Source organism: Natrix helvetica (assembly GCF_964273705.1).
Source record: "Natrix helvetica genome assembly, chromosome: 5".
In the NCBI taxonomy this organism is placed as follows: domain Eukaryota; kingdom Metazoa; phylum Chordata; class Lepidosauria; order Squamata; family Natricidae; genus Natrix; species Natrix helvetica.
The window spans coordinates 77,707,172-77,722,058 of NC_138551.1; the positions used below are offsets into that span (position 1 = coordinate 77,707,172).

The 14,887-nt window shown below is 43.4% G+C and overlaps 1 protein-coding gene across 2 annotated transcripts in view; it reads right to left on the minus strand.

The window, feature by feature from the left end:
• Window positions 1–3,910, minus strand: part of RPP30 (ribonuclease P/MRP subunit p30) — a 36,241-nt gene extending 32,331 nt beyond the window's left edge. For both annotated transcript variants that reach the window (XM_081953540.1, XM_081953539.1), the window contains exons 1-2: window positions 3,804–3,910; window positions 2,440–2,495 (exon numbers count right to left, since the gene is read on the minus strand). In XM_081953540.1, the coding sequence (XP_081809666.1) occupies window positions 2,440–2,495; window positions 3,804–3,885 (138 nt within the window). In that variant the 5' untranslated portion in view covers window positions 3,886–3,910. The remainder of the gene's footprint in view (window positions 1–2,439; window positions 2,496–3,803) is intronic.
• Window positions 3,911–14,887: the final 10,977 nt, after the last annotated feature.

A 14,887-nucleotide genomic window follows, 5' to 3' on the forward strand; every position in this document is an offset into this window, starting at 1 on the left:
GCAGCGATGGCGAACCTTTTTTGGCTTGCGTGCCATAAGTGGGGGGAGCGCAGGGGGGTCGTGTGCGGGTGTGCCGCACCCATAATGCAATGCGCGACACCCCCCCAGTGCGCATGCAAGCACTACAGGCGCCCCCCCATTTTTACATGCTTTTTTCGCCCTCCCCAGGCTCCAGAGGCTTTATAGGAGCCTGGGGAGGGTGAAAACCGCCTCCCCCGCCGGACGCCCTCTGGAGGCTTCAGGAGACTTCCCTGAAGCCGCCGGAGTAGTCAAAATGACCCTCTGAGCAAACCTGAAGTGACTTCCGGTTTGCTCGGAGGGTCGTTTTGAGCGCTCCGAAGGCTTCAGGGACTGTCAGGAGGCTTCCCTGATGCCTTCGGAGCGCTCAAAACGACCCTCCGAGCAAACCGGAAGTCCGTTCCTGAAATTCCGGTTTGCCTGAAGCCTCCGGAGCAGTCAAAACGACTCTCCGAGCAAACCGGAAGTCTGTTCCCGAACTTCCAGTTTGCCCATAGGGCCGTTTTTTTGCGCTCCGGAGGCTTCACGGAAGCTCATGAAGCCTCCGGGGGGCCTCGGGTGGAAGGCTCTTTTCACCCTCCCCAGGCTCCTATAAAGCCTCTGGAGCCTGGGGAGGGCGAAAAATGGCTGTAAAAAGGGTGAACTTAGCTGGCCAGCGCACGCATGCGCGCTGGCCAGCTGATAGGGCAGCGCCTCGCATGCCCTGACAAATGGCTCCGTGTGCCACCTGTGGCACACGTGCCATAGGTTCGCCATCACTGGTTAGAGAAAAGAAATAGTTGCAAGATAAAATGCTTTCTTTTACAGTTGAATTCTATCCACATCTATGAAGGCCTGGAATAAGTGCATTGGACTTTCCAAGGAAATATTAATAACCCACAATGGGCAATCTACTAACCAACATTCATGAATCTGGAACCTCACAAAACCCAGCTGTTTCCTCACATTTTTTTTTCTCACTGCAACCAACATGACTGAAAAAATGCTGATGATCCCATGCCCACCATATGACTTTGTTTTTAGTTTTACTGTCCTATTTGCCAAGGTAGATATTTGTGAGTTCTTAAAAGCCTAAAATGCAGCTCAGCTGCCACCCCCGTTTGAAATTATGTGGAATGATGCAGATACTCTGACAGTCCATGAATTGGCTGGCTCCTCTTCAAATTAGTGCCCTCCAAATGTCCTGAAGTTCATCTTCCATCATCTCTAGCTGAGATGAATTCTGTCACATCAATGGTATGTGTATGCACATGTATGTGCATGTAAGATACTTTGTACAGATTGTCTTCAACTTACAACCTAATTGAGCCAGGAATTACACTGGTAAATTGTGGCAGGTACCACATGACCATGGCGGATTTAATGACCTTTGTTTGTGGTAGTCGTTAAATAAATATCAGTCGTTAAGCAACACTGCAGTTGTTAAGTGAATCTGTTTCTCCAGTGGGTAGGTGGGTAGTTTTGTGCCAGAAATAGGAAGTAAATATAAGGAACTGGTAATCATGCCAAAATTGTGCTTACTGTAAATGGCTAGAAATGCAAGCCAGTTACCAAATGCCCCAAATCCAATCCATGTGACCACAGGCCCTCAGAACTTAGAAAACGGGTTGTAAGTAACTCTGGGGAGGTCCATTATCTTTGAATCGTTGATTGGCAAAGAGTACCTGTATAGAGCCCGTTTTTCAAACCTAGCAACTTTAAAATGTGTGAGTTTCAATTCCCAGAATTCCCCACGCAGAATTCTGGGAGTTGAAGTCTACACATTTTTAAACTGCCAAGTTTGAAAAACACTGGTATAAAGGCTGTATACAAAGCAAGGCTGTGCAATATAATCCCATATGAACAAATCCAAATGCTGTAACCTAGAGGGTTTTTTTAATGTGCATGTGTGTGTATATAATATTGTGAAGATTGTGTTAACTATTTAATGTATTATTTTCATCCTGGGGGATTATATTCAGAACATCTTAGTAATTATTATTAGTGGCTGTTTATTTCCTCAGATTTTCAAGGCTGGTTCAGAGACTAATTCCAACTGTCGCCACACTCATTTTGCTGCCACACAAATTTTTATCGCTGCCCAGGCACAAATATCACACCATCTTTTGTCCAGTAAAACAAAAACAAAAACCCAGCTTCTGAGGGAGACGGGTGGTTAAGAAATATGAAATAGAAATAAATAAATAAAAACCCAGCAAAGTCTGCCTGGTCAATTTTCTAGCCATTCAATGAAGATGCATCTTTTTTGTAAAATAAAGTAAAGCAAACTGATTATTTAATGCACAGAAATCACACTACTCTTGTTGTGTTTGTTCTGCTCTAGCACTCTTTACTCTTGTAGAAGGAAGTCATGCTTACAGCCTGCAAAGGCATCAACCCCATAAGGTCATAAAGAATAAACGTTTCAGAAAGAAGACTTACTTTTTTCTTTTCTTCATAGTTGACAACATAATTGATTGCCACAGTTGAATATCCAACTTTTTAAAAAAAGAAAACATAATACAGTTAATCAAGAGAAGGATATTCAAAAAGAAAAAAAGCATTTTAGTTGATGCAGCTGGTAGCTACCCTTATGCTGCTTTCCATGTATACCAGATGATTTCCTCTGTCTTATTCTGAATTGCAATTACACAATTTATGAATATACAAAGTTTGCTTATTCTCAGGCACCAAAAAAAAAAGGAGACTTTGGACTGAATTACCCACAACTGTAAACAAAAATATTTCCAACTGAAGACCCAAGACGCTTAAGATAAATTTCACTATCATTTTGTAGACCGTCAAGAACAAGTTAGTAATTAATTAAAAGAGCCCTGCACAATATTATATGCTTGGTATTTTGTTGTTCAGTTGTTAAGTCATGTCTGAGTCTTTACAACCCCAAACACTGTATTTCTGTTCTGGTTTTATGCAGGTATTAATTCCAACAAATGATGATAAAAAAGTTAAAACTAAAACTGTGAGATTGTTTGGCCCAGGGGTTAAAGCACCAGACTAAACCCAGGAGATTTGGAGTTCTAATTCTGCCTCAGGCATCAGTCAATCTCTCAGCCCAACCTACCTATGGGGAAACTAGGAGGAGGAAGGAGTATTAGGTATGTGAGTTGTCTTAAGTTATAAAAATAATAATAAAAAGGCAGGATGAAAATAATACATTAAATAGTTAACACAATCTTCACATTATATATACACACATGCACATTAAAAATCTAGCTTTTTCTTAAATTCTTTTTCTTAATATGTACACACACACACACACACACACACAAATCTTCACAAATTCAATGAGGTTATTCCAACTTACACCAGATCTTAGAGCTGTGATTTTCGCTTTTTGTAGTAATAACTTTAAAAAAAAAAAATCAGTGTGACATTATGGTCCCTGAGCACATCCAGAGTGTTTACTATTTTAAGGAAGATAATTTAACCCCCATGCAACCATTTCACTTCAGTCTGTGAAGACAATAACAGTGGCGAAATAGGCAGCAATGGGTAACAATCAAAAGCATTTCACATACAGTGCATTTTATTTCAAGAGTCTTTACTCGTCTTGTCCCAATCTTTCAAAAGGGATGCCTGCGCCCTTTCTATTTAGACTGAAAGCAAATTTGCCCCCTAGACCTCCTATTCTACACAATCAGCCGCACAATCTAAAGGTGGCATGGAGTTTGAATGGCAAAAAGGAAACCCACAATCTCCAGTTTAGGCTAGTGAATGGATTTCGATTAAACTCGGCAATAGCAGAACCGTCTCCTGTTATCCCGGCTGCCCTCGCCTAAACTCACGGTGCGCTGCAGCCTCCACCAACTTCTGCAAGGCTTCTTTCTCCGGCAAGTAGAGGATATTGAGGTCCGCAAACGCGGCCATCTTCCATCCACGTGGGGACCGCAAGAGCAAAATGAAAATAAGCCTTGCGCCTTTAACGTGCGTTGCATGTTGGGAAGTGTAGTTTTTCTAAAAACGTAGTTTGCCCAGTCTGGGCTAGTGCTCGCTTTTTGCGCGGAGCAAAATTTACATTATTTTTTTTTTAAGGAAAGGAGGAATAAAAATGTTATTTGTGGATTTGTATATTTTTCAGAAAATTGGCAGTTGTTTCCATCTTTAATGCCGTGGGAAACAGTTTGTTGTTTTTGCAGAAACTCTAGGAAGACATGCTAGCCTGGGAATAAAATATGTTGTATATAGATTTCTAATAGAATAAAAGAGTTGGAAGGGACCTGGAGGTCTTCTATTCCAACCCCCCCCCCCCCGCCTAGACAGGAAACCCTATACCAAGGGTGTCCAAACTTGGGAACTTTAAGACTTGTGGACTTCAACTCCCAGAGTTCCCCAGCCAGCATGGCTGGCTGGGGAATTCTGGGAGTTGAAGTCCACAAGTCTTAAAGTTCCCAAGTTTGGACACCCCTGCCCTATACCATTCCAGACAAATGGTTATCCAACATCTTCTTAAAAACTTCCACTGTTGGAGCATTCACAACTTCTGGAGGCAAGTTGAATGTAAAAAGAAGATGAAGAAATCAATAGAGGAAAAAATGGGAATTTGTCATATGCAAACAAAACGGAGTTAGTATTGTTTTGTTGGTAGACATGTCCTTCTGGGTCCAGCTCCAAGGGAAAAAGACACTGGAGACATGGAGGCTGCTTGGAAAGATGGGGAACTGAAAAGGGGGATCACATGCTTCCAGATGTTAAGTGAAGAAGAAAAGAGAGAAAGTTCCTGGCTTTATATCCTCTGTTCAGCCACCTCTCTGTTTCCTGTTCCTCTGTAAGAATTGTATTCTGATTGGTTGTCCGACTCCCATGAGGCCACGTTTTGAGTTTCCAGATGCCATGTGGTGAGTTTCTGTGGAAGGCTAATATTATCATGCCTTAATCCCCTGGAGCCGAAGGGGAGAACTCTTTATTATGTCTAATAGACTGGCTTGAGCATTTTAATGGGCCATTAAGGAAAGTGGGGGCTGTTAAGAGAGAGTCTGTTTCCTGCCTAAAAACACGTTTCTCCATTTCTGATCCTGGGAAATACAGACCACAGCTTCTCAACAGCTTGAGAAGAAATAATAGTAATGACCTGTAAATTTAAGAGAGCAAATATTCCAAAGTGCAAGTACAAACCATGGAGAAGGCCAGTTTGTAAGTAACCCTATGACCATGATGGCGAACCTAAGGCATGTGTGCCAGAGGTGGCATGCAGTACCCTCTCTGTGGGCACGTGAGCCATCGCCCCAGTTCAGCTCCGCCATGCATGCGCTTGTGCCTCCTACTGGCCAGCGGGTCCTTGGGTTTCTGCTGCGCATGCGCAGGGAGCAGGGTATATGTGGGGAGGACAAGCACACAACAAAGATGATTAGGGGACTGGAGACTAAAACATGAAGAACGGTTGCAGGAATTGGGTATGTCTAGTTTAATAGAAAGAAGGACTAGGGGAGACATGATAGTGTTCCAATATCTCAGGGGTTGCCACAAAGAAGAGGGAGTCAAACTTATTCTCCAGGGCACCTGAGGGTAGAACAAGAAGCAATGGGTGGAAACTAATCAAGGAGAGAAGCAACTTAGAACTGAGGAGAAACTTCCTGACAGTTAGAACAATTAATCAGTGGAACAGCTTGCCTCCAGAAGTGAATGCCCCAACACTGGAAGTCTTTAAGAAGATGTTGGATAGCCTGGAACGGTGTAGGGTTTCCTGCCTAGGCAGCGGATTGGACTAGAAGACCTCCAAGGTCCCTTCCAACTCTGCTATTGTATTATATTCTATCTTTGAAAACACAGAATATGATACATATGGAAAAATATATACAGGTAGTCCTTGATTTATAACCAGTTGTTCTACTAGTCTTGGGAGTTATGATAGCCTTGGAATGAAAGTTTTTGATGACCTGTAAAGCACTTCCGACCATCATAAAATGTCCCCCACCCTTCAGTCACATGACTATATTTCAAATGTTTGGCAGTTGGCTTGTCTTTAGGACCAGTTGCAAGGTCCTGGGGTCACATGATCATGCTTTGTAATTTTTTGTCGGTTTCCAGTGTTTTTGCTGGTTTCTGCAAAAGTGCCCATTCAGAAGAATGGGTTTGCCTTATGATGCGCGATTCACTTAACAACTACCACAAAGACATTTTTAAAAAACCAGATTCAGTCACATGGGTACCTGGGCTTCCAACAAAATTTCTGGTCATAAGGTGAGAACCACCTCTGTATTTGATTCTTTTCCTAGAGGCAGCTTATTGCAAATTTTTACAGGAATTAGTTTGGCCAGATCTGGTGAGAAACTGACATGACACGTGTGTCAATTAAAATAAAGATCGTCGTAGCACTTTAAAGGTAGATTCTAGTTGTCCAGCTTATTGAAATTATCTTTCTTCCTTTCAGAGGTGGGTTCCTACCAGTTCGGACAGGTCCGGTCGAGTAGGTAGTAACTCGGCCTGCCACACCTCTGAACTGGTTCTATTGTCAGTGCCGCCATCTTGATTTTTGGTTCTGCGCATGAGCAGAACAATCTTCAATGAAAAAATTTAATCCCCACCCCTTTTTAACCTTATGTTCATGCGTAGACCTTTTCAGGTGCAAATGTGCACGCATTTGGCGTGCGCATTTGGCGTGCGCATGAGCGAAGCGGGGGTGAGCGTGCAAACAAATTTGCGCACTGAACCGCCAGTAATGCCGGCAGGAACCCACCCCTGCCTCCTTTGTTCCAATAACTGATATGATGGTGTGGTTACGCTTTTTAAATTAACTTCACACATTTCTGCTGCGTGTGGCCAATAGAAAGATGCACCAGCAGTTTACCAACTATGCAAAACCCAAGCAAAATATTCCCTTCCACAGATGGTGTTGTTGCCTTTGGGGAGAGTGGACAAGTTGTTTCCCTAGTACAGGTTCGTGATAATGATTGAGAGTGATTTTTTCAGTGCACGAAATGGCCTTTCCTGTAAAATCCAGAAACAGAGCACAAATTGTTGTTGCTTTCTTCAGTGCTACACTGACATCGTGATGTGTCATGGGTTTTTCATTAATCAATGATTTCGTATTTAATTATACCTTAGAATTATACTTTGGGCGAAATATATAATAAACCAAGCAATTATAATGCAACAATGATAGAACGATTTAAAAAATGCACACAATGATGAGGAACATGTATTTATTTATTCATTCATTACATTTCTACCCTGCCTGATTCCCAGTGACTCTGGATGGCTCCAGGAAAAACAAGGGGGGGAAAAAACCACTCCAAGGAACAAAAGATAACAAAAGTAAGAAGCAAGTGCACACTGCCCAGAAGGGGCTTCAAATATCCTAGCCAAGAGTCTGGATCAAGAGCCAGGCATTGAGGCTTTGGTTTTGAAACTTAATTAAAAACAATCCATATAAAATTAATACAGAATTAGTTTAATATTTAACATATTATTTCTAGAATATAAAGACCTGTGATGGTAAACCTATGGTATGCATGCCGGATGTGGCACACAGAGCCATCTCTCCGGGCACTCAAGCCGTTACCCATTGCTCTTCCAGGTTCCAGTGTGCCCGCCAGCTGGTCTTCATCCATGCGGGAGTGTCGGAAACCGGAAGAGCAGCCACACGGCCAGCCTGCGCGCGCTGGGAAAATGATCTTCCGGATTCTGGCACACGCATGCGCACCCGCTGGCTGCTTTTCCAGTTTTTGGCACGCGGTGCCGAAAATGTTTGCTAACACTGATATAGACTGTCAAGTCTTGCACGGCTGGCAAGACCAAGGAAGCAAAAATGACATAGATTTCAGGAAGATATGTTTACTCCTTTTGGGTGTGTGTGTGTGATAACTTCATATCAATGTTGATTCCTGGCTGGATTAATATCTGCAATTTCTTGACAAGCTTTGTCAGAAGTGGTTGGCCCTTGCCAAATTCCTAGGCTGAGATAAAGTGACTAATTCAATATCACTGAGGTTTCGTGCCCAAATGGGATTAGAACTCACAGTCTCCTGATCTCTAGCCTGATGCCTTAATCACTACATCAAACCAGGGTCTCATCTTTAAAGCTAATTTGTAGTAAATACAGAATCTTGAAAATTAGAAGAGGAATTCCTGTGGTATGGTGACATCCCTGCTTGACATGCTTAATTTCATTATCAGATGATCAGTGGGACACGAGGCATACGGACAGAGGTGGGTTCATACCAGTTTGGACTGGTAGTAGTGTGGTGGCCTGGGTTGCTGGAACCCCAATCCGCTTCTCCTACGGGGGCCACCATCTTGTTTTTGGTTCTGCACATGCGCAGAACAATTTTCAGTAGAAAATCCCCCCCCCATTTTTAAGGTTTTGCACATGCACAGACCTTTTTATTTGCAAATTCACACATGCACAATATTTTTGAGGCACCAAACGGGCAGCAATGCCAGCAGCAACCCACCCCTGCATATAGAGCTTAGCAACTTTAACCTGCCCTTGGAGGATGTTGCACTTGGAGCAGCTCAGCAGTGTTTGGTCACCTTACAACCACGGACCTGGCCCAAATGACTGAGGACCCAATACATATTAGGAGTCACGCATTAGATCTGGCTTTTGACTCCAAGCAATTGTGATATGATATGTTGGTAAAGGACTTCGCCATTGGTCCTTTGCAGTGGACTCTAGTCAGTCTCTGTTTTTAGGCTTATCTGCACTGCTTCCCATTTCACCCATAGTAATGCAGCAAGAATTATTAGCAAGGTTCGCCCTAGGCCAGGGGTGTCAAACTCAAGGTCCGGGGACCAGATCCGGCTGGCGGAGTGCTTAGATCTGGCCTGCGAGGCCACCCCGGAAACAGCAAAGGACTGGCCCGCGGTGCCTTTGCCAGCAAAAACAAAGCTTGTGAGGGCCGCATGTAGACACTGTTGCAGCCAAAAACGGATCTCGGGAGCCCATTTTTGTTTGCAGAGCACTTGGGCTACCACATCCCTCCCAACATGAGTGACATCAAGTTGGCCACGCCCCTTGGCCACACAACCCCCGCTCAGGAGGTCAAACACAACCCTGATGTGGCCCTCAATAAAATTGAGTTTGACACCCCTTCTCTAGGCAAATAATGGAGTCTGACAGGTCCTAGAGCAGTGGTTCTCAACCTGTGGGTCGGCACCTCTTTGGGGGTCGAACGATCCTTTCACAGGGATCGCCTAAGACCATCAGAAAACATATATTTTTGATGGTCTTAGGAACCGAGACACCAATTTTATAGTTGGGGGTCACCACAACATGAGGAACTGTATTAAAGGGTCACGGCATTGGGAAGGTTGAGAACCACTGTCCTAGAGGGAATTTGGGGGTCGTCCCAGTATCTTGAGATTTAGTTGCTGTGTGGAATGAACATTAATGCCTCTCTGTGAATTGATCCTCATGTGTTCTTCTAAGGAACTTCCAAAGATGAAACCTCAGCAGAGATTCCAAGACCACCATTAGAATAAAAAAAAAAGAGTGAATCAAACAAGCACAAATATGAGCCCACATTAGGGATTATATACTATCAACAAGAGCAGCAAAACAAAGTTTTCTGCTCTTACATCTGCTAAACACACCAACAGAACTCTTTAAAGTGGGTCCATTTCTTGGTGGGGAAGGACAAGCACAGGATGATTTGTAGGGCTGCTGGGAAAGAATATCCTAGACTTCTGGAGGGTAAAGTTGCTTAGATTTTGCTCACAATGGGACTAGGTCGAGAGGTTGGAAGTTTCGTCATGTCTCCCTCCTTAAAAACATATCTTTTGTGCAGACTTTTGATTAGCAAACATCCTAGCTCTGTGATGGCCTATGGCAGTGGTTCTCAACCTGTGGGTCAGGACCCCTTTGGGGATCAAAGACCCATTCACAGGAGTCCCTAAGACCATTGGAAAACACATATTTTCAAAAAAATACGGAAAACATAAAACAATTTGATGGTTGGGGGTCACCACAACATGAGGAACTGTATTAAAGGGTCGCGGCATTAGAAAGGTTGAGAACCACTGGCCTATGGCATACGTGCCACAGGTGGCACATGGAGCCATATCTGTGGGCACGCGAGCCATTGCCCTAGCTGGCTCCAGTGCAGTACATGGCTCGTGCGGAGGCTCTGGGAGGGCATTTCCAGCCTCCGGAGGGCCTATGGGCAGGCTGGGGAGGCCATTTCCGCCCTCCCCAGGCTCCAAGAAAGCCTTTGGAGCCCTCGGAGGGGAAAAATGGGCCTACCGGAAGTTGGAAAATGGGCTTTTTTCCCGGATTCCTGAGCCTTCAGGGACGCCTGCTAGGCCCAAAACTGGGCAGGGGTGGTGGTGTCGCACGCACATGCACGCAGGGTGGGGGGGAGAGAGGGCTCAGGGATTGAATTATGGGTGTGGGCAAGCGCACATGCTTTGATGCCCGAAGGAAAAAAGGTTCACCATCACTGTCCTAGCTGATTACACTGAGTGCTGCTTCCTATGTTGTTGTAAGATTCAATTTTTCTGTCACAATCTGACAAAATTCAGACCCAAGATCCAAGGCTATTCAGGGTTAGCAAAGTGCAAGGAGACCGTGAGTCTCAAGGCTTAATAAGATTTTGTTTTTCCTGCTGAACAGGATCTTAAAGACAGGCCAGCCCTAGTGAAAGGGATCATTTACTAAGCTGCCAAACAGATGCTGAAGCATGCAGTTCACTGGTTTACTGCCTGGGGCAGCTGCAAACAGCTCCAGTTGGTGCCTCTGTTGATCAGGCAAAAAACAAGACTGGCTGCTAGCATTGATACCAGCTTTTGGAGAGATGAGGTTCTATCTTTTTCCTCATCTGTGCTTAATAGGGACTTGGAAATCTGAGCACAGCTCATCTCACCAAAGTGAACTCAGTCTCAGAACTCAGGCCCAGTTAAGAAATAGTAGCAGAGATTCCATTATAGAAAACAACAACATTCTTTTCCTGTCCAGGCAGAGAGACAATGGTTCAAAGGTACCATGAATGTAGCAATCCTGATCTTCTGTCTGGATAACAGGTGCTGGTTCGAGCATGACTCCATGCTGTATTTGCAGTGGGGTGGGCAGCATGCACTCAAAGAATGAGAACACCAGGACCTCTCAGACAGGGGGTGTTTATCTCAATCTCAATATTTTGCAGCTATGTTATTGGATAACAGAATAACAGAGTTGGAAGTGTTCTAGTCCAAATCCATGCTCTGGCCGGAAACCCTATACCCGTGCCGGAAACCGGAGAGCTGGTCTTCTGTTTTCTGGTGTGAGCATGGGCGCCAACTAGCTGATCGTCATGCGTGCATGCACACCAGTAACTGAAAGACTAGCTGGCCAGCGTGCATGCCGCTGGAAGTTCATTTTCTGCTATGTGCATGCCCCCTGGGCAGCTCCTCTTCTGGGTTGTACACACACTCCCTTTTCAGCACTTGGTGCCAATCGTTTTAACTGTCAGGAAATTTTTCCTTAGTCTTAGGTTGCTTTTCTCTTTGATTAGCTGTGAACATTCAACACCCCCCCCCCTCTCTCTCTCACACACACACGAAAACTGATTGGGAGTTGGGGGTTATTTTGTAACCTTTTGGAGAAAGCAGACATCTCAAGTCATTGTCAGAATGGTTGCAATTTGCCAATTTTTCCTCTGTGTGGAAAAGAATGCAGCTTGGGAGTTGGGCTGGTTGGCATCTCGATGCCTCTGGCAACTTTAGTTGCACCAGAGGCATGGGAAGTACAAACACCTGATTCTTCTAGGGCAGTGGGTCTCAACCTTCCTTTAATACAGTTCCTCATGTTGTGGTGACCCCCAACCATAAAATTATGTTATGTTTTCCATATTTTTTCGAAAATATGTGTTTCCGATGGTCTTAGGTGACCCCTGTGAAAGGGTCGTTCGACCCCCAAAGGGGTCCCGACCCACAGGTTGAGAACCACTGTTCTAGGGGGAGAAGGGCCCAGCTTCCTTGTCTGCTTCTAAAGTGACAGAAACAAATGGGTGACATTATCTAAATGCGCAGGCAGAAAGTGGTAGTAAGATTGGCTGCTTAGGCTAAGTAAAATGGTAGGTATCTAACTGTCGACAAAAAAATTATAATAGAGAAGACATTGTCCTCAATTACCTCCTTCCTGCAAAGTATACTTTTAGAGTGGCTTTCTGTGATAATCCCAATATCTGATCATTTTGAAAGGCGATCCAATGCATAATATGTTGCGGTAATCCAAACTAGAGGTAGGCATGAGACATGGATAACAAAGGTGGTATTCAGCAGGTTCTGACCAGTTCTGGAGAACCGGTAGCGGAAATTTTGAGTAGTTTGGAGAACCAGTAAATACCAACTCTGACATCTATTCCCCTGAATCCCAGCTGATTGGGAGGAAATGGGGATTTTGCAGTAACCTTCCCCCGGAGTGGGGAGGGAATGGAGATTTTACTGTATCCTTCCCCTGCCACGCCCACCAACCCACGCCAAGCCAACAGAACCGGTTGTAAAAAATTGTGAATCCCACTACTGATGGATAATTGTGCCAATATATCTATTTACATACCTGTAACAATAGAGAAAGTGCTCCAAGATATTGAAGCCACCTGGGACTTCAACTAAATGTCCAGATAGATGTGTGAAGATGCAGGAATAGATAACAAAGTCAAGTATCCAGCCCTGTTTCTACCATATTCTCCTTGATCTCCAGACATTCTCTGAAGATTTGAGGTGGAGGCCTAATGGGCTGGAGCACCTGGAAAACTTACTGTTCATTCAAGCAAATGAGAGCTCGTTTCCCCTTTATCCCTGCAGAGACATAATTTGAAAATTGCCAAAAGTGTTAAGCCATTGGTATTTTTTACCAGTCCATTTGAATTTTCAGCCTAAATTGACATCCTAAAGCCAATCTATGATCCAGGTTATAGTCAACTTCATTGTTTCTGAATGACCTGCTGAAGGAGCTCTCGTTAGATTTTGCAACCGCAAATATCTCTGAGGATGGAAGGATGGAGCTCTGCTGGAGGAGAGTAGGGGGAAGGACCTAAACATGGGACTTACCAACCTCCAGGACAATCTTCTTCAGCATCAACTGCCCCATGTTGGAAAGTCCAAGGACTGGAGTTCATGACTTTACTTCTGAGAATTTTCAGTTCCCAAAAATGGGATTCGTGTGACTGCCATACAGAGGATGGCAGCCTGTGGATGGCTGCCATCAACCTGGCCTTGAAATAAGCCATCTTGCCTGAGTAAGTGTGTGATTAAACAGAACTGGTGTCTTTGGAACTCTTTTCTGTCCTGTCTCATCAGAATCTTGCTTTGCTGATCTTCATCAAACTGACTTTTTGTATCTGGAATAAGCTGTTATGTAAAGCTTGAATGCCTGTAGATTTTAATGTAACCCTGAGGCTTCATTCCATTTCCGCTCCTTGCTGAGCTTGTGTTAATAATTTATTTTGCCTTTTTATTATGCATATGTGCACAGAAACCTTTGGCTATTGTGTCTTTTTCTTTGTCGAATTATGCACTGAAGCTTTAAGTGGCTATTCTTTTTTAACAGCCAATCATGAAAAAATTAAGTTTTCCCCTGGCAAAGTATTAAGGGGTGGGTTTTTTTGGTTCCTGTGTGTGCTAAACTGGAATGCTTCAATGGAGAAGAAGTTCAGTTAATTTATTTTGAGAAACAAAATTTTCAACATCTTATGGCAAAAATATGGCAAGTGTCTGTCTCACCATGGATATTGGTTATTTCCATGGTACGTTTTCCTTGCCTACAAACACTTCTTTCCATGATTTGCACTACTTTTCCGCAAAGAAAGGGAGGGAGGGATCCAGAGGGAGAGTTTGATTTCACATATATTGAGTCACAATGTGTTTATATCAGTAAAAGCTTTATTTCTCACCCATTTGTCAAGTTGTTACAATTTATTTTGACAAAACTGGATAAATGAGTTTTATCCTCCTCCTTCGGTTACAAGGAAATCAAGATTTATTTGCACCAAATTCAGAGATTGCAGAGAAGGAGGCAATTGTAACTGCTTTACTACAAGTCAAAGAAAAATTCTCTGTGTTGAGAATCAATATCATATTAAATGTGACATAACTTCAGAATTGATTCCAACAACAGCGGTAAACATTTAGACACCGTTGTGCTCACCAATAAGTACAGACTTGTGAGGTTTTGATTATTTGGAGTGCTTCTTGCTCTTACATAATTTCAAAAGGTACTATAAAAATCAGAGTGTTTATTCTTTAAAAAATGAAATGGTGTGTGTGTGTGTGGGGGAGAACACTGTTAAAAAGGAAAAAGGAAAAATGGGAACTAATAGGTCACTCTTAATGTACACAGAGAAAAAAATATAAAATGATAAAGCTGGATGCTGAGATAAGAGCATAAAATATGTTAATGTTAAACATCAATATAGGGACGACTGTCTACCTGTCCACTGCTGGAAACTGGTAATCAGTTAATTAGAGCATGGATTATGCTATCTAAGTTCTTGATTTTCAGGGTCTTCCCATATTTGTGTGCCTGCCAAACAAATTAATTGCGTACCTTAAGAAAGCTATAAGTGGCTCTGTAGTACTTGAAACAAACAGCTAAGCTTCAACTATTTATATGCCACATATCATGGAAATTAGGCGGGTGTGGGGATGACTCATCCTTTTCGACTTGTGAATCTCTTTGACCACAAGATCGTGGTAAGAGAGATATGAGAGGAAGAATCTTCACAGGCTGTCCTTGCATTTGTATGTCATGTAGGCCATTAGTTACATGAATATCCAAGTTGTCTGTTGGATGTGATCAACAGCATCAAGATGATGGCCATGAAAATGTGATTGAAGCCCCACCTGTTTTTGTGCTTCAACAACACCTTAGTGGCCACCATCTGGATTTTTCCCCCACTACACCTGGAAGACACACCTGAGAGTCTCTTGTTTAAATGAGAAGCTATCCTTGTTT